At 63.5% G+C, this 23473-nt stretch overlaps 4 protein-coding genes across 6 annotated transcripts; 1 reads left to right on the top strand and 3 right to left on the bottom strand.

Annotated features, from left to right (window-relative positions):
* SCRT1 (scratch family transcriptional repressor 1) lies at positions 1-2954 on the bottom strand. The gene is made up of 2 exons (XM_054708653.1): positions 2840-2954; positions 1-953 (listed from the first exon to the last, which is right to left on the bottom strand). The coding sequence occupies exons 1-2, from the start codon at positions 2952-2954 to the stop codon at positions 1-3; spliced, it is 1068 nt and encodes a 355-aa protein (XP_054564628.1).
* Positions 2955-9741: 6787 nt separating this feature from the next.
* TMEM249 (transmembrane protein 249) lies at positions 9742-11727 on the bottom strand. The gene is made up of 7 exons (XM_054708731.1): positions 11720-11727; positions 11328-11364; positions 11091-11244; positions 10841-10935; positions 10530-10725; positions 10275-10360; positions 9742-10032 (listed from the first exon to the last, which is right to left on the bottom strand). Exons 1-7 carry the CDS (start codon positions 11725-11727, stop codon positions 9850-9852), a joined length of 759 nt encoding a protein of 252 aa, XP_054564706.1. The 3' UTR covers positions 9742-9849.
* Positions 11728-11942: 215 nt separating this feature from the next.
* On the bottom strand, positions 11943-15011 carry FBXL6 (F-box and leucine rich repeat protein 6). The gene is made up of 9 exons (XM_028136726.2): positions 14523-15011; positions 14118-14276; positions 13910-13973; positions 13477-13608; positions 13295-13402; positions 13088-13201; positions 12788-13019; positions 12455-12701; positions 11943-12166 (listed from the first exon to the last, which is right to left on the bottom strand). The coding sequence occupies exons 1-9, from the start codon at positions 14930-14932 to the stop codon at positions 12016-12018; spliced, it is 1617 nt and encodes a 538-aa protein (XP_027992527.2). The 5' UTR covers positions 14933-15011; the 3' UTR covers positions 11943-12015.
* A 323-nt stretch (positions 15012-15334) lies between these two features.
* On the top strand, positions 15335-17711 carry SLC52A2 (solute carrier family 52 member 2). 3 transcript variants are annotated; one of them, XM_054708674.1, is made up of 5 exons: positions 15335-15398; positions 15735-15947; positions 16042-16918; positions 17014-17137; positions 17239-17711. In XM_054708674.1, exons 2-5 carry the CDS (start codon positions 15818-15820, stop codon positions 17449-17451), a joined length of 1344 nt encoding a protein of 447 aa, XP_054564649.1. In that variant the 5' UTR covers positions 15335-15398; positions 15735-15817; the 3' UTR covers positions 17452-17711. The 3 variants fall into 3 exon arrangements, with proteins under 3 accessions (XP_054564649.1, XP_027992529.2, XP_054564650.1); XM_028136728.2 differs by having other exon boundaries at positions 15731-15947; XM_054708675.1 differs by lacking the exon at positions 15335-15398 and having other exon boundaries at positions 15731-15947; positions 16042-16576; positions 16745-16918.
* Positions 17712-23473: the final 5762 nt, after the last annotated feature.

The raw sequence follows: 23473 nt of genomic DNA, 5'->3' as shown, positions 1-23473 counted from the left end.
CTAAGCCTGCACGGGGCTGAGCTGCGGCGGCGCGGCCGTGGCCGGGGCCGAGGGGCCGCCGCCGCCGGGGCCGCCCTTGAAGCAGGCCGACTCGTAGTGCTTGTTGAGATAGGACTTGAGCGCGAAGCTCTTCTTGCAGCGCTTACACTGGAAGTGCTTGAAGGCCGAGTGCGTCTGCATGTGCGCGCGCAGGTTGGAGCGGTCGGCGAAGGCCTTGCCGCAGTGCGCGCAGCCGAAGGGCTTCTCGCCGGTGTGCGAGCGCATGTGGCCCTGCAGCAGCCAGGGCCGCGAGAAGGCCTTGCCGCACACGCCGCACTTGTGGCGCAGGTCGTGCGTGAGCAGGTGCATGGCCATGGCCGGCATGGACACGTACACCTTGCCGCACGTCGGGCAGCGCCGCGCCAGCTGGCTGTCCAGGCTGCGGTGCGTCTGCTTGTGGCGACTCAGGTTCGAGGACGTGGCGTACGTTTTGCCGCACTCGCCGCAGGCGTGCCGGCCCCCTGAGCTGCCGGCGCCGGCCCCCGGCCCCGCGCGCGCCTCGGTGCCAGCCCCCGCGCGCGCGCTGCCTCCCCGGCCCCCCGACCCGGACCCCGTCGCGCGGGACCCAGCCGCGGCCCCGCCTCCTCCGTCACCGTCGGAGGCCAGAGCCGAGGCCGTGGAGGGGGCGGCGGCGCCGGCGTGGGCGGCCTTGCGGCGCGAGCGCCCGTCGGTGATGAAGAAGGCGTCGGCCGCGTAGCCCTCGCTGACCGCCGCGTCGCCGTTGATGTAGCCGCCCGCGGCCGTGGCCAGCTCCGGGCGCGGTGTGGGCGGGGGCGCCGAGCCCGCGGCCGCCGGGCCCAGCTCTCCCCGCACGGCCGCCGCGTACATGGGTTCCGGGGACGGCCCTTTGAGCAAGGCCGCCTCGGCATCGCCATCGTAGACGGAGGTGGGCCCCGCGTAGTCGTTGAGGTATCCTGCAGGCCGAGGCGGACAGACGGGCGGACAGCAGGACAGGAACCAACCGGGCAGCGGAGGAGACACACAGGGCAGGCGGGCGGCAGGAGACACCGGGGTCCAAGGAGAAGGACAAAGGGGAAGGGGCCGAGGGACCAGGGGGCAGGGAGGATGGAGGCGAAGAGAGGAGAGGAGAGATGAGACCGAGCCCGGCCGGGCCCCACCCCACCGCCCAGGGCCCCACCCTCGCCAGGGGAGGAGGGAGGCCCCCCTTCCGCAGCGCCTCAAGGTCAGGGGGGAGGGGCGGTGCTTCCCTCGCCCTCCTTCCCGTCCCCGCCCCTCCCCCTCGGGTTCTCCCCACTTCAGCAGTTTTCTCTGATTATGCAACACACTGCAGACCCGCAGCGCACAAAGCCAGGGCTGCCCGCCCAGGGACCCCGTCACCACCGCCTCTGGGGGTTCCCATTGGCTTTGGGGGCGGGGAGAGACAGAGCCTGCAGCCAGCCTGGATAATAACCCTCTCTTGTCCCTCAAGTCCCCCAACAAACCTTGGAGCCGGGTACCCCACAGGCCCTTCAGCCCTCATTCACTCGCACCACCTCTCATCTCCCCAGGCCCCAGGCCCTGGATGTGGTGACCCCTCTGGCTCCAGCCCTATCGCCCCTCCTTCCATCTGCTTCTCCCCGCAGTCCCTTCTATGCCTGCACCCCTGGGTCCTACCTTGCTCCCCATCGCTCTCTTCCCCCAGGCCTAACCCCTGTGGGGGCCTCCCTGAGCCAGGCCAGCAGCCCGGGCAGGCGTCCACCAGGGGACACCTTCTCAGGGACAAGCTGCAGGCAGGTTGTCATTCATACTGGAATCTGCAGTTGTTCTCAGGCACAAGATGGTTCTCACAACCTCAGTCACAAGTGCACACCCCACACGATGCAGGCTCTGGCTCTTCAGGGGGACACCAGCCACTATCACCCCTGGGGTCCCCTGGTCCTGGAACACATCACCCACTAATGCGGGGTCACACATGCAGCCACCCCCCCCCCAACCCACATGAGCTCCGCCAGGGTCTCCGGTCACATGGGTGCATGCGGCCTCCGAATCACAGGGTCCCTTGGAGGGGCACACAGGCAGGTACACCCTCACACAGGGTCACACACACACACGCACAGTCACATGGCCACACGCAGTCACATGGGCGCACACAGGCACACACAACAGGGGCTCATGTTCCTGCAGGTCACACTGGTTCTGCCACCCCGTGTGGCTGGCACTCCTGGCATCCTCACCCGCATGCTAACAGTTGTCCTTGAACTTGGGCTCCCTCACACAAAGAGCCTCCCCCTGCTCCCAGCACTCTGGGCCTCCCTTGCCCACCGCACGCCTACCCACATCCTTCCTCCTGACCCCGGCTGCAGGGAGGAGCTGCCGCTGCCTCTGCCGGTACCTTCTCCTGGCAGGTGGGCAGCCCCCCCACCCCGGACCCCGTGCCTACTCCCTGCAGCTCACAGAATTCCCTTGCTGGCCCTAGCAAGCCGATCTGGAGGTGTCGCCAAAGCAGAGAGGCGGGTACTGAGCAGGCCTGGGTTTCTGGGTGTGGGTCTGCATGCACCCCTAGGTCCTGTCATGTCAGCAGGTGTCCATGTGGCGTGGGCCGTGGCGCGGGTCATTGTGCACCTTCAGGCACTTGCTGGTCCTGACCCCTGTCCCCCACCCTCTTTCCTGCATGGACAGGGCCCCTGCTGGGCCCGAGGCCAGCTCAGGCCTGTCTCTGCGTTTGCCTCTCCCCAACCCCCATCTCCATCCACTCCACCTCCCTCTGGCCTTCCCTAGGGTCTCTTTCCTGGGGCCCCTGCCGCCCACCCCTCCCAGCGTAGGCTGGTGGCCCGGCGGCCTGGCATCGGCCCGCGCCCACCTTTCTCCTGCAGCCGTGCGCCGAGGTCGCCGCGGGCGCGCCCGTAGGAGCTCTCGAGGTCCGCCGAGGAGAACGTGTCAAGTTTGACCTTCTTGACCAGGAAGGACCTGGGCATGGTTTCTGCGGGACTCCGGCGCTGCGGGCCTGCGGAGCCGGGGCGTGGGGGGGCTGCGGCCGCGGCGAGGCCCCGTCACCATCCAGCAGCGCTGCAGGCGGCCGGGTCCCCACGCTGGCCTCGGGAGCTGCCGCCCGAGCGCCGTCCTCTGGCCTCCTGCCTCCCGGCGCTTCCTCCTCGGCTCCTCCGGATCCTCTTCGGCTTCCTCCCCTCCCTCTTCTCTCTTCTCTCCTCTTCCTTCCGTCCTTTCTTCCTTCCTTCCTTCCTTCCTTCTTCCCTTCCTTCCTCCCTTCCTTCCCTCCTCTGGTCCCGGCTTCCCAGCCCGCAGTGCCGCCCCTGGACAGGCGGGGGAGGAGGCTGGGGGGTGGGAGGGGGGGAGCGGCTCCGTCCCGGGCCCGGAGGCTGCGAGTGGGTGCAGGGCTGGCCCGGCTCCGCAGCCCCCGTCCCCTCCCCCCCGCCACCGCGGCGGAGCCTCAGTCAGCGGCCCCCCATGCCCCCGGGGGCGGCGGCGCCGGGCCCGGAGAACGCGGCGGCAGGAGCGGCGGCAGCTTCAGCACCGCGGCCAGCGCCGGCCCGGCCAGCACCTCGGCCAGCGACCCGGCGCGCTCTGCGGCGCGGACGGCGAGGGGCGGGCGCAGGGGCTCGGCCGGGCGGGGGTCCTCGGCGGGGGTCTCTGGGAGGCTCGCTTTATTGTTCTGCAGCCGGAGCGAGCGGCGGCGGCGTTGGCGGCGGGCGGGGGGCGGGGGGCGGGGGTCCTCGGGGGGAGGGGTGCGCGGGGAGGGCGGGCCGAGGGAGAGAGGGAGGGAGTGACGAGGGCTCGGGGGCGGGGCTGGGCGCTCGGACAGCTCTGAGCCTGGCCTCCTGCGCCCGCGGCGCCTCTGCCTGCGGCCCGGCCCAGTCTCTGGCTTTTAAAGCCCAGCAGCTGCGGGAGGGGTAGGGCGCAGGACGGCGGAAATGGCTGCGCGGGGCCGGCCCGCCAGGGCCTCCTGGGAAGGGTCCTGGGGATGCGCGGCTCCCGCATTGTGAAGTTCCCCGTGCAGCTCCGGGAATGGAGGCACGGCGATCGGCGGCATTGTCGGGGGTGGGGGCAGAGGGGAGATCGGCCTGGGACCCACGAGTCCCGGACTTGGGATCTTTCGGGAAGGAACGCCAGGCAGACCTCAGTTTGGGCCGGCCGGCCTCGCTTTCAGATGCGGAGGCCAGGGATCTGCGGGGGCGGGTGGGGGAGGCGGGAGGCGCGGGAGCGGATGCTGAGGCAGCGAAAGCGCAGTGTGGACGCTCTGCGCGCCTGTGCCGCAGTGTCTCCCTGCCCCCCGGTCACCCGGGCTGACCCCGTGCCCGCTGAAGAGGCCTCCCTCCACCCCGCCTGTCTCCCCGAGCGGCGACGCAGCGAGCGGGGTGTGGAAGGGAAGCGGGGCTGCCATCCCCTTGCTCCAGAAATTTGGCTTCATCGGTGGTTTTCCGCCCTTCGGCGCGGCTGCAGCTCACCCCACTCCCCCAGGCCCCCCTCGGCCCGCAACCAGGCGGATACCCTTCCCGCGGCCGCCCGCCCAGGGTTTGCAGCCCCCATGACGTTAGGCCGGTGGCCAATGGTGGGGCGCGCGGGTGCGGGACGGGGGGTGCGAGCTGCACAATGGCCGCGCGAGGACATATGTCCCCTCTTAGGGTTCGGCTCTGCCATTGTCTCCGCCCCCACAGGGAGTTCGGGTCGCCCTGCGGCCCACTTTCCCGGGGACCAAGGTCGCGGGGTGGCTGCGGGGGCAGCGCCGGGTGCGGCGGAGCCAGAGGCTCGTGCACCCGTCGCTGCGCGCGGTGACCTTGTGCGGGGCCGGAAGCGCGCGGCGGGCGGGCCACGCGGGGGCGTGCGGGCGGGGGCGCGCGGAGAGTGCTGAGCTCAGCGCCTCGCCGCCGCCTGCGCGGCGCCCCGCTTCCTCCCGCATCTCCGCCACGCAGCCGTGCTGGGTGGATTCGGGCCAGGCCGGGCTGGGGAGGCGGCGCAGATAACAGGCCCGCGACCCCGGCCGTGGCAGCGGCGGGACATTCATCTTGCGTGGCAGGTGCTCCCGAGGGGCGGGGGCGGGGCGCGGTCGCCCCCTTATCACGGAGCCGCAGCCGGAGAGGTCCGAGGTGGGGGCGGGGACCAGCATCCTCCCAGGGGGGCCGAGCCGAGGCTCAGCCGGAGACCCAGGGCCAATTAGCATTTTGATTGCGGGACTGGGGGCCCATCTGGACTGAAGCCTAATTATGGGCGAACCCTCCAGGTGCCGGCGGTACGTGCCAGGCGCAGCCCCTCTCCCCGCGCTCCCAGCTCCTCGCGCACGATCTGCCTCCACCCCTGCTGCATCCCCGACCCCAGCCGTCCTGCCGCTGGGTCTTTGTCCCTCCCTCAGCACCTCTTTCTGATCCACCTTCACTCTTCCCTGGTTTGGGTCCCTGCCTCTCAGTCCATGTCCCCACCCGTGCGGTCCCCATTCCTGGGAAGAGGAGGCGTCAGAGCTCCCCCACATGGTCCCGCGGCCAGTGCTCCCCAGAGGACCCTGTGCGGGCCCGGCTCTAGCTCCTCCGAGGCGGGGGGTGGGCTCTCCACGCCTGGGGGAGCCCGGCAGGGAGGGCAGCTGGGCCCAGGCCTTGGTCATCGAAACGGAGCCGCCTGGGTGTGGAGCGCACATGCGTCCGGCTCAATTACCAGGGCCCCCTCGCCTTGACACCCCCTTCCCCCCAATCCCAAGGCCCCCATGCCCCAGTCCTAGGATTCAGCAAGGAGAGGCTGGAAGGGACAGTTGGTGATTCTTACATTTTTTTAAAGTATGTTTTTATTGATTTTTAGAGAGAGAGGAAGGCAGAGGGAGAGAGAGAAACATCAATGAGAATCATGGATCAGCTGCCTCCTGCACGCCCTGTCCTGGGGATGGAGCCTGCAACCTGGCCATGTGCCCCGACCGGGAATCCCACAGGAAGCCTCTTGTTTCCTGCTCCAGGCCCAACCACGGAGCCTCGCCTGCCGGCTGATGGCTGATTCTTACACTTTGGGACAGTTTCAGCCCTCCACCCCGGAGGCCACCCTGAGCCTCGCCCTCTGAGAACAGGAGACCCAGGGGAGAGGGGCTTTGTTGCAGAAGAGGAGATGGGGTTCCCAGGCACCTCCTGGATGCCCCTACAGACCCAGCCAGGTTGCGGGACACTCCAGTGCCCTGGACACACCAGCTGCGCGTGGCCGCCCACTGAGCCTCCTGCCTCAGGGACTGTTCCCCAGTCCGGGTGCAGCGGGCCCGGCGCCGTCTCCCTGTGGGACGGGAAGGAAGGCCCCTGGTGCTGAAAGGCTAGGCTTTGAGGGAGAGACTCCGGCCCTGCCGGCCCAGCTCAGTGGTTGAGTGTTGACCTATGAATCAAGAGGTCACCGTTCAATTCCTGGTCAGGGCACATGCCCGGGTTGCCGGCTCAATCCCCAGTGTGGGGCATGCAGGAGGCAGCCGATCCATGATTCTCTCTCATCATTGATGTTTCACTCTCTCTCTCTCTCTCTCTCTCTCCCCCTTCCTCTCTGAAATCAATTTTAAACATACATATTTCAAGGAGAGACTGAGTATGTGTCCCCAGCATCCTGCGCCAACAGAGCCAGTAAGCCTGTGTGTGCGCCCACTGTGGACCCTATGGTCACCTTCCAACCCCCTCTGCCTGTGGGGCTCTAGCCCAGCCCAGCCTGGAGGGCCCCCCCCCGCCCCCCGATAGCTCCCTCCGGGGCTTCCTGGATCCTCCCTTGGCTAGGAGCCTCCTTTGGCCTGGCTCCTTGACACCTCAACACCCCCCGCCCCCAGCCTTCTCTTCCACGCAGACACAGAGTGCGTGATGGCGTGTGTTGCCTTCCCAGAAGTCCTGGTGTCCTGGGTGCAAAGTGGACGGGCAGCCTCTCAGCTGCTGATTCTGGCAGATCTTGGGGGGAACACAGTTACCTCCACGCAGTGTGCATTTTTTAAAAACATATTTTATTGATTTTTTACAGAGCGGAAGGGAGGGAGAGGGATAGTTAGAAACATAGATGAGAAACATTGATCAGCTGCCTCCTGCACGCCCCTACTGGGGATGTGCCTGCAACCAAGGTACATGCCCTTGACCGGAATTGAACCTGGGACCCTTCAGTCCCCAGGCCAACGCTCTATCCACTGAGCCAAACCGGTCAGGGTTAGGGCACAGTGTGCATTTTTAATTAAGGAATGGAGCAGGGGTTTTTACCACCACTACGCAGATAAGAAAAGAGAGGCTCAGCCCTAGTTGGTGTGGCTCAGTGGACAGAGTGTTGGCCTATAGACTAAAGGGTCCTGGGTTCAATTCCGGTCAAGGGCACATGCCCCGGTTGTGGGCTCGATCCCCAGTAGGGGGCGTGCAGGAGGCAGCCAATCAGTGATTCTCTCTCATCCTTGATATTTCTCTCTCCCCCTCTCCCTTCCTCTCTGAAACCAATAAAAATATTTTTTAAAAAATGGAGAGAGAGGCTGAGGGACTTGCTAAAGAGCCCAGAGCTTCATTGTTCCATCTCAAACCCCGCACCCGGCATCTCCAGAACAGCCATCTGGGAAACGGGACTCGGGGTTCTGTGCAGCCCCTCCCCACCCGCATGCAGCTCAGGATTCAAAATCACTGCCCCAGTGCGGGCGGTCCTGCCCTCCGGGCCACAGCCCACAGCCGGGCCTGTCTCTGGGCTTTGCCAGGGACGAGCTGGGGCTGGTGCAGGTGCCGTTAACAAGAACTGGGAGGGGTGGCCATGCCTGGACCCATTTCTGCCGTCACCTTGCAAACCTGTACTGAACACCAATCTGCTCTGCAGTGCGTGCTCAGGGCCAGAGCGGCAGGTGCCCCCAGGGCGCACTGCCAAGCCCAGGACACAGAGTGGACAGCGATGGCTTGGATCTGCGGTCGGCAAACTGCGGCTCGCAAGCCACATGCGGCTCTTTGGCCCTTTGAGTGTGGCTCTTCCACAAAATACCACAGCCTGGGCGAGTCTATTTTGAAGAAGTGGCGTTAGAAGAAGTTTAAGTTTAAAAAATTTGGCTCTCAAAAGAAATGTCAATCGTTGTCCTGTTGGTATTTGGCTCTGTGGACGAATGAGTGTGCCGACCACTGGCTTGGATGATGCTACCTCAGTCGCATGGTTAAGGTGGCGTCTGCCAGGTGTTTCTACTATAAAAGTACTATTTTTTTTTTCCTTTTCTGTGCTCTATTCCAGCGATTTTCAACTGTGCTGAGATAATTTTTTTAAATTAAAGGATGCTGAGAGATAGAATATCAGGGAAGCCATTTTGTTTATATATATATATTTTTTTTTATTGATTTTTTTACAGAGAGAGGAGGAAGGGAGAGGGACAGAGCGTTAGAAACATCAATGAGAGAGAAACATCGATCAGCCGCCTCCTGCACACTCCCCACTGAGGATGTGCCCGCAACCAAGGCACATGCCCCTGACCGGAATCGAACCCGGGACCCCTCAGTCTGCAGGCCAACGCTCTATCCACTGAGCCAAACCGGCCAGGGCTATTTTTATATTTTTAATAGATTTTACAGAGAGGAAGGGGGAGGGATAGTTAGAAACACGGATGAGAAAGACCAATCAGCTGCCTCCTGCACGCCCCACACTGCAGATCGAGCCCACAACCCAAGCATATGCCCTGACTGGGAATCGAACCATGACCTCCTGGTTCATAGGTCGATGCTCAACCACTGAGCCACGCCGGCCAGGCATTGCTGCTCTATTCTTTGGAAGTAAGTCACTAAGTCCAGCCCACACTCAAGGTTCCCCTGATTTTTACATTGATTTTTTAGAGAGGGGGGAAGGGAGTGGGAGAAAGGGAAACATCGATGTGAGACTAAAACATCCGTAGGCTGCCTCTGGCACATCCCCTCCGGGAATCAAACCGGCAACCTTTCAGGGCAGCGGAGGACACACCCCACCCACTGGGCCACACCGGCCAGGCCGGTCTCGTGGAGATGCTTGACTGTTTCACAGCGGGCTCCGCACGTGCACTCTGCATGGGGCCCTGCACATTGTGCAGCTGGTCCTGGCTCCAGGGACACATCGCTGGACACAGTCCACAAAGACCTGGGTCCCCAGCCAGGCCACGAGGGAGCATGCTCACCCCGAGAACCAGGTGGCCAGTGCCAGGCACCACTCGTCCTGGGTCCCCGTGGCACACAGCCTCCTCTGTTCTCAGCACCCAGGAGGCAGAAACACCCACTGGACCAGGGAACATGGCCTGGGGTCCCAGCAGACACGCGACCTCTGGCCTCCAGCTCTGTGGCAGGAACGTTAGGGCTGTCTAGCCCAGGACCACCTCCGGGCACAGGGCTTGGACCTGTGGCCGTGCCCCATCCCGTTGCTGCTGCTCAAGAGGGTGGACCCCACCTCCTAGGTTCCGGCTGCTCCTCCACTTCGCTCCCACCGCTGCCCCCACCTTTTTTTTTTTTTTTTTTTTTTTTTGATTTCAGAGAGGAAGGGAGAGGGAGAGAGAGAAACATCAATGATGAGAGAGAATCATGGATCGGCTGCTCCTGCAAGCCCCACCCTGGGGATCAAGCCCGAAACCTGGGCATGGGCCCTGACCTGGAATCGAACCCTGACCTCCTGGTTCACAGGTCTATGCTCAACCACTGAGCCACACTGGCTGGGCTACCCCCACCTTTCAACCCAGGGGCATTGCTCACTGACAGCAGCCTGGAGGCCCTGGGAGGTGCGCACTAGAAGATCGCGGAGGGGGAGCCTCCCCGGAATGGAGGAAAGGACCCCTAGAAGCAAGTGGCAGCTTTATTGAGCGGAGGGGGAGGGGAGGGGAGGGAGGGTAAGAAAGGGGGTGGGGGTGAGAGGGAAGGGGCACGTTCGCGGGTGCAGGAGGTGGAGTGCGCAGCCTCACACGTCCAGTTTTGACTGAGCGCCCCTGTAGGGGCTTATGAAGTTTTGCATCTCGCCTTCTGGGCTTAAGGTGACCCCCAGCGGCCAGTGGCGGACCACGTGCCGGTAGGAGGTGGCCAGGAAGTCGAAGTAGTTAATGTTGAGCTTCCGGGCGATGTGCCGGCCCAGGAATTCCATTTGCTGGGGGAGCGAGCGGGCGGTGCTCAGCTCTCGCGGGGACAGGAGCGGCCCCGCGGCCGCCACCCCCCTCGCCAGGCCGCAGGTCCAGCCTGGAGCTCGGCCCCAGCGCCCTCTCCGCCGCCCGCTGCAGCGCCAAGGCCAGGCCGACGACCGCCTGGGAAATGGCGCCATCGGAAGCCCTAAGCCGTGGTCAGCGTCGCGTGGAGCCGAGGGCGAGAGAGGACAGGCCGGGCGGGACCCACCTCGTAGCGCTCCGACAGCTGCACGAGGATCAGCGGCTCCAGCTTGTGGCCACACAGAACCAGTTGGAAGAAGCACCTTCCGCGGGCTGGAGAGGGGCGCGCGGCTCAGCCCGAGGCCCCGGGGGCGGGGCCCGGAGGCGGGGCTCCAGGGAACCGGGCAGAGGGCCAGCTGGCCCGCCCCTCCCGCTCCCCAGCAGCAGCCCCGTCCCCGGCCTGGTCCCCGGGCCACCCTCGCCCACCCGGTTCCTTCGTCACCGTCAGAGCTGAGCGCCAGGCGCACGTAGACCAGGTGCATGGGGCCCTGGCACACGGTGCGGCCCTGGATGGAGAAGTGGTAGGTGCCGAGTACGTGGTTCAGCACCAGGCGGCGCCGCGGCAGCGACGAGATCATGATCCACAGCCCCACGCCCACGCCGTACGCTGGGAAGCCCCACGTCTCCTGATTCCGCACCTGCGGGCGGGCGGGCGGGCGCCGCGGGAGCCTCTGAGCGGGCGGGGCGGGGCGCCGAGCGGCGGCCGGGGGTGCGGGGGGTGAGGGGCACTGGGCGGGGGCCGGGACCTCAGACCTGGCTCACGAGGCCGAAGCTGACGAGGATGAAGCAGACGAGGAAGAGCAGCGCCCCCTTCCACAGCGTGTCCAGGTAGTACTCGAGCACGAAGACTGCGCGCGGGGAGGGGAGGTGCGTGAGGACCGGGTGGCAGCACCGGGCCTTGGGCTGGGACCAGCGTCCAGCCTGTGAGTTCCCGGCACCCGCCCGCCCCGCCCCTTCAGGTCTCAGGCCCGCCCACGCGTCCTGGCCCCGCCCCTCAGGTCACCGTTGGGCTGCTGCTGCGTGAACGGGTAGAAGCTGTTGCTCTTGAGGCGCCTGGCCAGGTGGCGCTCGTTGCAGAAGAGGCCGAGGACCCAGAGCTGGAAGCGCTTGCCGCGGGGAGTGGGGAGGCTGCTGATGAATTCCCGGGGGACCTGGGTCTGGGTCAGGCATAAGCGGTCAGCTGGGCAGTCTTCTGCCCGCCCCCCCCCCCCCACACACACACACCCAGTCCTACTGGTACCTGGAAGAAAGTTGCCAGGGCTGCAGTGAGGAAGGGGCTGGAGCGCTCAGGCGATCAGCAGGGGAGACCCCAGGCGGCAGTCCAGGCTGGGCTGCGGGGTGCGCTTGGGTTCTAGAAGCTTGGGGTGTTGGGTTCTAGAAGGGTCTGGATTGTTGACCACCCCCTTTCAGGAGAGTCCCCTGGCCAGGTCCCTGCTGTGGGCACTCACAGGCCCACCCCACCTGTGGGAGGCTCCCTGTACAACCTGGTTCAAAACCTTTCCTGAGGGATGGGGTGGTGAGACAACCCAGGTCTTAGATGTACAGGCCCCCACACCAAACCCTGTATCTGAACAGGGCTGTCCCCTGCATCACACCTGCCTAGGCCAGAGCCTCATAACTGAGGTAGCTCACCTTGGCATCTCCGAGGGTGGGATACACGATCCAGGATTCCAGTCCAAGACACAGCCCCAGCGCCCCCTCACCCTGACCCCCCACCCCAAACCAAAGACAGACTCAGGATCCTGAGGGACCCCCGCCAAAAAAAGAAACACAAAACAGACTCCCGGCCAGCTCTAGCCTCAAGTGGTTCCCTCTGGTATAAGCCCTGACCCCTCACCCCAAACCAAAGGCCACACAGTTCTTAAAATGTTTATTGTAACAAAATGCTCCAACATCCAAAACTGGAAAAGGGTGCAGGGCCAGGCGGCCTAGCTGGGGGAGGGGGGGCAGGTGAGCAGCTGCTCCAGGCACCACTGGACCTCCTCTGGGCCGCGGTAGGCCCGCTTCAGGCCCCGGGGAAGACAGCGGCAGGACTCCAGGTTGAGGTACAGCAGGCCTGGGCAGCTGCTGATCACAGAGCTGTGGGAGCAAGGTGGGCCATGGGGCATTGAGCCACTGGCTCCCAGGAGACCCAGGCCCTGCCAGGGCTGGGCAAGGCCGGGGAGCCCTCTCTGCCCATGCGCCACAGCTGGCTCTGCCACCCAAGCCACCGAGGCCCAGTGCCAGTTCCCTTGGTGTCCCCAAGCCCAACTCCAAGTGGGGGCTTTGCCAGTATATGCTCCCCTTTCAGACCCTGGAACTGGCGAGCCAGGCAGGACAGGAGACACGCCATCCTGGCTCCAAGGGACGGGGGGAGGGGGTGCTGACCTGACTGTGCTTGGTGTGACCCGGGTGCCCCTGAGGTTAAGGGAGCACAGGGCTGGGGGTGAGCCCCCGGGGGTGCCTGAGAAGGCGGCTAGGGCCTGCTCCAAGTCCTTCTCACTGAAGCCCTGGCCACTCAAGTCCAGCTCCCGCAGAGTGTGGCACCACTTATGGGTCAACAGGGGGCTGCCCTCCTTGGCGAGAGTCAGCCGGTCTGACATGCCATACAGGCCCAGGTACAGCTGCTCCAGCTCTGCAGGCGAGAGGGGCGGGCATGAGCTGTGGGGTGGGCAAGGGCCCCACATCACACCTGCCCTGCCGCCACCCAGGGGCGCTGACCCTGACACGGCAGGTCATGCAGGCCGACGGGTGTGACCCGGGCGCACCCTCGAAGGTCCAGCAGGCGCAGGCCAGGGGAACCTCGGAGCAGGCGGCTCAGAGCCTCGTTGCTCACAAAGCTGCAGGTGGAGCCGGCGAGGCAGAGCTCCTCGAGGCGGGGGAAGCCTGGGCCAGGAGTCGCCGCTCGCCCCGCAGGTTTGGGCAGCCATATCAGGTTCAGCAGCCGCAGCACCTGGGAGCAAGGCCCAGGCTGCAGGTGGGGAGGGGAGTGCCAGGTGGGAGAGGTGGGGCGTCAGGTACCTGCAGCTGGGGGCAGCCTCTCTGCAGGGCCTCCACGGGCAGCTGGAGGGGAGTGTTGTTCCGGTGAATGCCTGTGCTCACCTCCAGGAGCTGGAGCTGGGGGCAGCAGCTGCCCTGCAGAGGTGGGGGGGTGACCAGGGGGTCAGTGGCCTGGCAGTCCCTGGCTCGGCACCAACTCGGCTCGGCTCCTGCCTGTCACCAACCTACCAGCAGGGCACCCAAGATGGCAGTGGTCTGGGAGCCGTAGGTCAGCCACAGCTTGCGCATTCGAGGCCCCACCTCCTCCAAGAAGTTCACCACAGCCGTGGACTCCACCTGAGGACCCAGCACAGGGGTACCTGTCACCGTGGCTTGGGCTTCTTCGGGGCCCCTGGGGACACAGGGCTCACCATGGAGTGCTGAATGTCCAGGCTGTGGAGCTGGGGGCAGGCTCTGGCCAGCATGACCAGAGTGTCAGAGGTCACACCGTGGCAATCGGAAAGCTTGAGGAAGGTGAGCCGAGGACAGGATTCACTGACCAGCTGCAGAAGACAGAGACGCGGCGGGATTGGGGGAGGGCAGGCCATGGTCAGCAAGAGAAAGAAACCAGTGACTGGTACCACTCTACTGCCTCGGCTATGACCTCCTTTCTTCCCATGCCAGGCCCAGCTGGGGGCTCCTACTTCTGACACCTCCCTGCTGGAGGAGACAAAAGGGAAGGAGAAGCAGGCAGGTATCCCCATGGGCCAGGGTTGGACCCCATGGTGCCTGGCCCACTCTCTGGAAGTGATGGGCAACCCCAGAGTTTCACAGCTGGCGTGCAGGGCAGCCTCCAGCACTCACCTTCAACACGGGATGTACCTGGGACTTCCAGTGGATGAGGGTCAGCCTCTGGAGCTGCGAGAACCTGGGGAGACAGCAGAGGCTGAGCTGCAAATGTTCCCACGCTGCCTCCCCGCCCATCACCTTGGTGCAGGGAAACAGGAAGGGGCCTGGGGCTTCCCACACAACACGGGTACAGAAAGGGGATGAGGAAAAGGGGATGCCCCACCGATTGGGCATAAGCCACTCCAGGGAAGCAAGGAGCTTCTTCTCGGCCTTGGCGCCGCCTTTGGTGGATCGGCCAGCCAGCGGGGGCGACAGGGTCACGGTGTGCCAGAGAGCGGGCTGGGAGGCGGCCTCGTGCCAGCGGCGGCACACGCGTGCGGCCCTGGAAGAAACCCTCTGCTGAAGGGCCGCGCCTCTCGTGGCCGATGCCATCGCACCGGCTGCCGCAGCTCTTACAACGCCGCGGACACTTCCGCTCAAAGTCAGGCTCGTGAGGCTCTAAATGGACCCCAGGAGAGACCAGCCTCTCGGGCACAAGTGTGTGCGTTCAGAGGCGCGCGGCTTCTGCCCCGCCTCTGCCCCCCACTCGGTGGCAACAGGTCCGCCGCGCTCGACGGGCCCGAGGTACCTGCCGAGGAAGGGCATGGGCCCGTCGGCCGCCACCAGCAGCCCGAAAATCTGCAGCAGGATTTCCAAAGGGATGCGGTCGCCCCAGCCGGGGTCGGGCCCTTGCGGCGGCGCGGGCGCGGTTGTGGGTGCGGGTCTGTGCCTGGCCTTGGCCCCCGCGGCGCGGGCCCCGGGGGGCGGCAGCGGCTGGGCGCGGCGGGCGGCGCGGCGGTGTACGCGAGCGCGAGCGGGCCCCGCGCCGGGCAGCACGAGCAGCATGCTGTCGGCCTGCAGCAGGTGGAACCCGGAGCCGCTCGGCGCCAGCCGGTCCCACCACCAGTCCTCGGCCGAGCGGGCCCGCTCCCCGGCCGGTGGCGCGCCCCGCACTCGGCGCCGGGCACTCCGGACCCGCCGGACACCCCCGGGAGCCATGGGTACTCGCTGCGCTCCGGGGACGGATCCAGTGGAGCGGAAGCAGCGGAACTCGACGGCGGAAGGGGCGTGTCCGGAGGGAGGGACTTGTCATCTCTCCAACGACTCAGTACCTACTTCCGGGGCGGGGCTTCCGGTGGGTAGGCATTGCGGGATTTAACCGTGTCCGGGCCGGGGAGGTGGAGTCTCCGCTCTGTCCCGGCCACATCCCCGACCCCAACGGCCCTGGGCTGGAACCACGACCCTGGACTGCAGGCCGCGTGGCGGGAGGCCGGCCACCGAGTCGGGGATCATTCGGGCGCTGGACCGGGAGGCGCGGGGACCCGGACGCCCGGGCTGCTCTCCGCCGCCCCCCTGACGCAGGAGGCGGGGCCCGTCGCGGCCACACCCCTCAGAGCCCCACTGGGCTCAGCCTCTGGGGCCTCGCAAACGCTCGGCACTCCCAGCTGGGCGCTAAGCTGCGAAGGTAAGCGTGGCGCCTGAGCGGTGCCCTTGTCCCCACGTCTGTTCTGGGGGGTGGTCGTCTGGCAACTCAGACCCGACCTCAGCTCCCTCTTGATCATCCTCTAGCGGGGCCTCCCTGGCACCTGGGGCCGGGCTTCCCGCTTCCCCACCTGCCAGCCTTGCTGTGTCGGGGTCCTGACCCCAGAGGCAGGTGCTACTTGATCTACTTTGGACCCGCCCCGTCCCCTCCCCTCCCCCGGGCACCCTCCACCTTCCCGGTCTTGGCCGCCTGACCCTCTTCTGACTCCTGCGTCTCTTCCTTGTGATCCCGCATTTGCGTCTGTTTCCTTCAAGCTAGAAAAGGTCTTCAGTTTCTAGAAGAGCGGAAGCGCTTTCTTCGGACCGAGGTGTGCCCTGTCCTGGGGGGGCCCGCCTTGGCTAATGGCAGCGCCCCCACTGGGCCGCCTGGTGCTGACCCACCTGTTGGTAGCCCTCTTCGGCATGGGCTCCTGGGCTGCCGTTAACGGGATCTGGGTGGAGCTGCCAGTGGTGGTGAAAGACCTCCCCGAGGGTGAGTGAGAGTTGCAGGCAAAAGCGGGCCAGGCCGGCAGGGAGGCGGGCTGCAGCTGCTTTGCCTCTGATGTGGCCCCCTCCCTTCCCTGCAGGTTGGAGCCTCCCCGCCTACCTCTCTGTGCTGGTGGCGCTGGGGAACCTGGGGCTGCTGGTGGTGACGCTGTGGAGACGACTGGCCCCAGGCAAGGGCGAGCGGGCCCCCATCCAGGTGGTGCAGGCACTGAGTGTGGTGGGCACTGCCCTGCTGGCCCCCCTGTGGCAGCAGGTGGCCCCAGTGGCGGGGCAGGATCACTCCGTGGCCTTCCTGACGCTGGCCTTGGTGCTGGCGCTGGCCTGCTGTGCCTCCAATGTCACTTTCCTGCCCTTCCTGAGCCACCTGCCGCCTCCCTTTCTGCGGTCCTTCTTCCTGGGTCAGGGCCTGAGTGCCCTGCTGCCCTGCGTGCTGGCCCTCGCGCAGGGGGTGGGCCGCCTCCAGTGCCCCCCAGCTCCCACCAACGGCACCCCTGGGCCTCCCCACTACTTCCCGGAGCGTTTTTCCGCCAGCACCTTCTTCTGGACACTGGCTGCCCTCCTGGTCACTTCGGCTGCCGCCTTCCAGGGTCTTCTGCTGCTGTTGCCGTTACCACCGTCCGTGCCCACGGGAGGCCTGGGGCCTGGCCGTCGGGTGGGAGCCCCGGGAGTGGAGGAGGAGGAGGCGGAGGGAGAGGCCTCCCCACTGCAGGAGCCACCTTTCCAGGTGGCAGGCACCACGCCCAGCCGAGACCCTGAGGCCCATCGACTGCTCTCTGCCCGCAGTGCCTGCCTGCTGGGCCTGCTGGCCGTCACCAATGCACTGACCAATGGCGTGTTGCCAGCTGTGCAGAGCTTCTCCTGCTTGCCCTATGGGCGCCTGGCCTACCACCTGGCCGCGGTGCTGGGCAGTGCCGCCAACCCCCTCGCCTGCTTCCTGGCCATGGGCGTGCTGTGCAGGTGCACAAGGGGCCTTAAGCCGCTGGGGTGGGAACTTAGGGGTGGGGACCCCGGCCAGGAGCAGGCAGCCCTGACTTTCTGCTTACCCCGGGCAGGTCTCTGGCAGGGCTGGGCGGTTTCTCTCTGCTGGGCCTGCTCTTCGGGGCCTACCTGATGGTGCTGGCCATCCTGAGCCCCTGCCCCCCCCTCGTGGGCACTACTGCAGGGATGGTCCTTGTGGTAAGCACACTGGGGACACTGGAGCAAAGAGGGTGGCAGGGGGAGGTTTGCCCCGCAGCCAGAGGCATCTTATGCTCAGCCCGCTGCTGTGTCTCACCCAGGTGCTGTCCTGGGTGCTGTGTCTGGGGCTGTTCTCATACGTGAAGGTGGCTGCCGGCTCCCTGCTGCATGGGGGCGGCCGGCCGGCATTGCTGGCCGTTGGTGTGGCCATCCAGGTGGGCTCCCTGCTTGGTGCTGTCGCCATGTTCCCTCCTACCAGCGTGTACCACGTGTTCCGCAGCGGGAAGGACTGTGAGGACCTGTGTGGGCCCTGAAGCTGGGCAGGTGGGCCTCTCACTCCGTGCCACCTGTGCTCAGGCGGGGGCTGCCACTATGCCTGATGCCCACTGTCCAGGAGGCCCTCCCCACGCCAGGCATGAAATGGACACCTGCACACTCCACAGGAGAGCCTGGCACCTCAGGCCGGGCTGGGACCACAGAGCAGGCCCATGTCAGGTCCCGACTGGCGCTGTGGACGGGGCTTGGGCCTGGGCCCTGTGTGGGGTTTGCACAGTAAAGCATTTTTTTTCTGTGAGTCAGACTTGTTAACCTCAGGAGCACCTTTTCCTGTGCAGACAGACTTCCCCAGCCACAGTCATGGTCTGGCTGTTCCTAGGTGCCCGCCACCCCCACGCTGTTCTCATGTTCCTGGGTTTATGGCCTCTGAGCCAGGACTCCTGCCCCCGACACCTTGCTTCTTGGACTCCCCAGGCCCCCTGAGAACTGCCCAGAGGGAGGGCAAAGGCCAGCTTCCAGGTCCTGGAATCGAGGCCAAGGACCCACCCAGGCAGCGTGGTGTCCACCAGTGTCAGCCTACCTGGGACCGCAGCTCCATGGTGGGGCCTCTTCCCAGCTGGGCTGCTGCTCCACAAGCACCCGCAGGCCTGTGGTGGCCGAGCCAGCCAGGCACAATGGACAGGAAGGGCTGTCCCTGCTTTGTGACCTGGGCGCGGCCCACTCACTGCTGCTCTGGGGGGTTTGACGCAAGGACTTTGTTGCAAGGTCCAGGCACAGGAGGGGCTCAGTGTGTAGGACTTAGAAGAGGCCTTGGCTTTTTTTTTTTAAATATATTTTATTGATTTTTTACAGAGAGGAAGAGACAGGGATAGAGAGTTGGAAACATCGATGAGAGAGAAACATCGATCAGCTGCCTCTTGCATACCCCCTACTGGGGATGTGCCCACAACCAAGGCACATGCTCTTGACCGGAATCGAACCTGGGACCCTTGAGTCCGCAGGCCGATGCTCTATTCACTAAGCCAAACCGGTTTCGGCAAGAGGCCTTGGTTTAAGGTTCCAGCCAGTCAGGACCTTTTTGCTCAAGAGCATTGACCCCTCCCCCAAGCCACCAGCTTCCAGTTTCTGGCTCCTGTGATCAAAGGCCCCCAACCCTTTAGTATTCAGGCAGACCGGCATCGCCTCCTTCCTGAGCAGCGCACTGCCTGGGAACCGGAACCAGCACCTGCAGGGAGTGGGATCTCTGTACCAGCCTCAGTCTGTCCAGGACTAGGCGGTTCTCCCACAAGGCTGGAGTGAACGCCTGAGCCAGGACAGAGGGTGTGCTGATGGGGCGGGGGATAGAGAGAGCCCACCTCTGCAGGGAGCCCCTGCAGCCACTAGGAGCGGAAAGTGGGTGCTGGGAGATACAGCTCCGTCCCTGCTGCCCAGCCCCTTGACTCAGCCTGTGTGGGGCCTCTGAGGGCCTCATCTGCTCCTCCCTCATCCCCTTCACCCACCACCCGCCTTGGCAGGACCAGCTAAGCATGAGGGCATTCCCTGTGGGAGGGAGGGGCCCCATGCCTGGACTGTGGAGCCTCTGGTCTAGAGTTCCATCCTGCACCGGCACCGGGAGTTTCCAAGTGGCTCAGACACAGCCCAGCCCTAAGGGCAGGAGGCCAGGCCCCAGCCTGCCCGTGTGGAGCAGGGCACTTGCCTGGCTGCTGGCCTTTGGGGGGCGGGGGCTTTGGTGGTGGTGAGTGAAGACAGAGGGAGGAGGACGCGGGCGGGCGGGTGGGGGTATGGCCTCGCACCACCACACCCTCTCCTGTTTCTCTGGAGCTGGAGGTGGGGGTGAGGAAGCCCCTGCCCTTTGAAGTCTGCAGGGCCTTCCGGTCAGTGGTCAGTGCCCATAAGAAACAGGACAGGGGCCAAAATACCAAGGGGAGGAAGATGCTGTAGGGCCAAGTCCTGAGAGCCATCGACCTGCCCGTCCCTCTCGTGGCTGCCCAGAGCCAAGGTCCGCGGCCAGGAAGGCAGGGCAGCCCCCATGCCAGGAACTTCAGAGCTGGGCCCTGCCCCAGTGCCCGCCCTGGAACACAGACCTCCAGCTGGACAGCAGGTGTCAGCTGCTCTGAAGCTCCCCGCTCTGCCCAAAGCCTCTCAGGCCTGGGGCTGGGGCATTAGAAGGAGACCCTGAGGGCAGTCTCCTGGGTGACAGCGGAGCCTGAGCCACCAGGGCCACTGCTGTCCTTCCCACCACCAGGAGCAGGCCCGTCCGTTCCTCAGAACCAGACCAAGCAGCCGGGGCCTGGACGGGCACCTCCTTTCCCGGCGTGGCCGCCGCAGCTGGGACTACTGAGTCCCGGGACAGGGCCCCGGGTGCCTGACTGAAGGTGGGGCCTTCCTTCAGCACAGGAGTCCCACAGGCGTGCTGCCAACGCTGTATCCACTGAGCAACACTGACCAGGGCGAAACCCTTCCTTTTAAAAAAAGAATATATATATTTTGTTGATTTCAGAGAGGAAGGGAGAGGGAGAGAGAGACAGAAACATCAGTGATGAGAGAGAATCATTGATAGGGGGACGGACCCAGATCCAACTGGGGATCCAGCCCGCAACCTGGGCATGTGCCCTGACAGGGAATCAAACTGTGACTTCCTGGTTCATAGGTTGACTCGCCACCACTGGGCACCCTTCCTTTTATACACATGCAAATAAATTTGGTCCAGGGGAGATTCAAATGTGCTTTGTTTTTTCCCTGTGGAAAGAACAAGTCTCCATCTTTTTAAAATTAATTTCCGCCTTCCTTCACTCCGAATAAATCTGTGGTTCTGAACTTCTCTTGAACTTGTAACCACATTCCTGGTTCTCTCATTAGTTAGTGACTTAAACCTTGGGCACACTGTATTAGATTTTAACAAAATATTTATTAAGTTGGTCGGGATGATCATACAGGTTTCAGGTGTGGGTTTCTATGTTACAAGATCTGTCTATTGCACTGTGTGCCCACCACCCAAAGTCAAATCTCCTGTCGCCTATGTTAGGAACACTTAGTTTCTGAGTTGCTGCTGGAACAAATCACCGGAGACTTGGTGGCTTACAATGACCACGGTGCACTTTGCCACAGAGCCAGAGGCTGGAGGTCAGGAATTAAAGTGGCGGCACGGCTAGTTCCTCCTGAGGCTCGCAGGGAGCAGGGTCCAGGCCCATTTCCGGTTCCTGTGGCTGCCAGCAATTATTGACATTTCTTGGCTGTTGGCCACATCACTGCCATCTCTGCCTGTCTTTTTTTTTTTTTTTTTTTTTAAAGAGAGAGAAACATCAATGTTGTTTCTGATGGGAATCGAACCCGGGACCCTTCAGTCGGCACCTGACGCGCTGTCCACTGAGTCACACCAGCCAGGGCTCTGCCTGTCTTTACAGGGGCTTTTCCTCTGTGTCTCCGACCTCCTTCTCCGCCTCAGAACACCAGTCATTGGGTTCAGGGCCCATCCGCATCCATGCTGGTCTCATGGAGAACCTTAATTACATCAGTAATGACCCTATTTCCAAGTAAAGTCACAGGACAGATTCTGGAGCTTAGAATGTGGACACATCACCCATTTTATATCTGCGCGCGAGTCATGCTTAATACACACTTCTTCTTTTTCCTTTTTATTTATTTTGGAGCAATTTTTAAAAATTCTTTATTGTTTAAAGTATTACATATGTCTCCTTCCCCCCCCATTGACCTCTCCCCAGCCACCCCCCCCCCCCCAGCACATGCCCTCGCCCCCCTCGTGTCTGTGTCCATTGGTTCTGCTTATATGCATGCATACATGTCCTTTGGTTGATGTCTTACTCCCCTTCTCCCCCGACTTCCCTCTGAAGTTTGACAGTCTGTTCAATACTTCTATGTCTCTGGTTCTATTTTTGTTCATCAGTTTACGTTGTTCATTGTATTCCACAAATGAGTGAGATCATGTGATATTTATCTTTCTCTGACTGGCTTCTTTCGCTTAGCATAATGCTCTCCAAGTCCATCCATGCTGTTGCGAATGGTAAGAGGTCTTTCTTTTTTTACAGCAGCGGAGTATTCCATTGTGTAGATGTGCCACAGTTTTCTAATCCACTCATCTGATGGGCACTTAGGCTGTTTCCAAATCTTAGCTATGGTGAATTGTGTTTAAATCCTCATCTGAGGATATTCTTTTCCATTGATTTTTAGAGAGAGTGGGAGGGAGGAGGAGGGGAGAGAGAGAGACATCAGTGTGAGAGACACATTGACTGGTTGCCTCCCCCACACGCCCTGACCTGTGGCAGCCAGCGAACCCACAACCAAGGTACATGCCTTTGACTGGAAATCAAACCCGAGACCCTTCAGTCCTCGGGCCTACGCTTTAACCACTGAATCAAACAGGTCAGGTCCCTCTTTTTTTTCTTTAACAGCAGTTTTGGGAGACTCGAGAGCCTGGGAACAGGGGGTGCTGGGAGATTCAGAAGATGGGCTTGGGATTGGGGGACCGACCCAGAAGTCTGGAGTTTGAGTGGAATGGGCTGCCCCTAGGCTCAGCAGTCCAATTTTGGGAAAACTGACTCCACACAGCACCACCAAGGGTGGGGTGCCCCCATTCAGTGGAGGGGCCTGTGCCCTGCCATGCAGAGGGCGGTCACAGCCTGGGCCAGGAGCAGTCCAGTACCAGGGTCCTTTGATGTAGAAACAGGACGGAGTTTGTGCCTTTGTTTGGCTGGGGTGGGAAACTGCTGTCCTTGTTCCCAAGAGTGGGCGGGGAAGGCCTCCTGCTGCCCCCAATTCCCATCCAGGACAGGGGAGGGCCCAGTGTGCGTGTGTGTGTGTGTGTGTGTGTGTGTGTGTGTGTGTCTCTCTCTCTCTCTCTCTCTCTCTCTCTCTCTCTCTCTCTCACCCGGGCAGCGCACAGTCATGCTCATGCCTGCCTTGCTGGTGTCAGTTCTCAGGCCCAGCGGGTACTTCTGAGGCCTCCTGCCCCGCCCACCTACACTATTTCCTGGTCTGTTTCACAAGCATTAAGGGTCTTAGGAGGGGAGGTGGAACAGTGCAACTGGGAACATTCCAGGAGCCTCGTGGGAGGGGCTTCAGATCCACTTGGTCAGGACTGGGCCTGGACACCAGGACACAGGGTGAAGGCGAGATGCCAAGTTCCCGTCCTGGCAAGGTGGGCAAAGCCTTTGAGGATGCTGTCTGCACTCGGCCAGGGTGTTGGTGCTCCGGAGGGCATGGGAACCAGGGGATTCGGGGCAGAGGCCGCAGGAGAGGCCTGGGTGTGAGTGCAGAGACTCGGCTGACCTGGGCCCAGGGGAGCCGGCTGACCCTGTGGTGTGGGAGGGGACAGGCTGATGGCAGAGCTGCAAGCCTCCAGGAGGAGGCCTCCTACCATCTGTCAGGTAACTGGTGGATACCGTCCCAATAGAACTTTTCTTGTTTTGAGGCACACCATTCAGAGACCCAATTTTCCACTTCTTCTACGTCTTGAAGTGCTGCTCAGAAAGCGCGTGTGCCATCGGAACAAGTGGTCGTCTGAAGGAGCAACCCAACAAAATAGCATACATATCACATCGCATATATATCAACATATGTGTAACTCCATCTATGAAAAAAACCCGCATTATTAACCGGTACACCTAGTAAGCCGTGGTGTGGAGTGGGAGACACGAGGGGGGCTGGGGACAAGGCAGGTGGCCAGGCGACAGGAAGATTCCCGACCAGCTGTCACCACCCGAGGTCCGGGCCGCAGGGCCGCTTGAGTCAGAAGCCGGCAGTGGAGGGCGTGGGGGGGACCTGCCTGGCTGGGTGAGCGGGAAGCAGAAGGCGGGGCGGGGCGGGGAGGACCTTCCTGAGGGAGGAGCACGCATTCTCCGCGGGCCCGGCCCCCCTGCTCACCTTTCACGGGGAGTCCCGGCACCGGCACCGCTGGTATGAGAATCACCGGCCTCGATCCAAATGGACGTTGGCGTTGCACGGAACACGGAGCCCCATTAGTTCGGGGCTACGGCCTCGTTCCGCGGCGAGGAAACCGAGTTCTGGCCGAGACCCGCCCCACCCCTCGGTCCAGAAGCGTTG

This window comes from Eptesicus fuscus, chromosome 19, assembly GCF_027574615.1.
Source record: "Eptesicus fuscus isolate TK198812 chromosome 19, DD_ASM_mEF_20220401, whole genome shotgun sequence".
In the NCBI taxonomy this organism is placed as follows: Eukaryota; Metazoa; Chordata; class Mammalia; order Chiroptera; family Vespertilionidae; genus Eptesicus; species Eptesicus fuscus.
This window is presented reverse-complemented; position numbering and strand designations above follow the sequence as displayed.

Coding starts and splice junctions, on each gene's coding strand:
- SCRT1 (XM_054708653.1), bottom strand. CDS start 2,954: ATGCCCAGGTCCTTCCTGGTCAAGAAGGTCAAACTTGACACGTTCTCC. Junction 954..2,839: donor CGCACGGCTGCAGGAGAAAG/GTGGGCGCGGGC, acceptor CTCGGCCTGCAG/GATACCTCAACGACTACGCG.
- TMEM249 (XM_054708731.1), bottom strand. Junction 11,245..11,327: donor CCCTGGCAACTTTCTTCCAG/GTACCAGTAGGA, acceptor TGCCTGACCCAG/ACCCAGGTCCCCCGGGAATT. Junction 10,033..10,274: donor AGCTGTCGGAGCGCTACGAG/GTGGGTCCCGCC, acceptor TCGCTCCCCCAG/CAAATGGAATTCCTGGGCCG.
- SLC52A2 (XM_054708674.1), top strand. CDS start 15,818: ATGGCAGCGCCCCCACTGGGCCGCCTGGTGCTGACCCACCTGTTGGTA. Junction 15,948..16,041: donor GGTGAAAGACCTCCCCGAGG/GTGAGTGAGAGT, acceptor CCTTCCCTGCAG/GTTGGAGCCTCCCCGCCTAC. Junction 16,919..17,013: donor GCCATGGGCGTGCTGTGCAG/GTGCACAAGGGG, acceptor TACCCCGGGCAG/GTCTCTGGCAGGGCTGGGCG.
- FBXL6 (XM_028136726.2), bottom strand. CDS start 14,932: ATGGCTCCCGGGGGTGTCCGGCGGGTCCGGAGTGCCCGGCGCCGAGTG. Junction 14,277..14,522: donor CCCATGCCCTTCCTCGGCAG/GTACCTCGGGCC, acceptor GGTTTCTTCCAG/GGCCGCACGCGTGTGCCGCC. Junction 13,609..13,909: donor AGGTACATCCCGTGTTGAAG/GTGAGTGCTGGA, acceptor TGTCTTCTGCAG/CTGGTCAGTGAATCCTGTCC.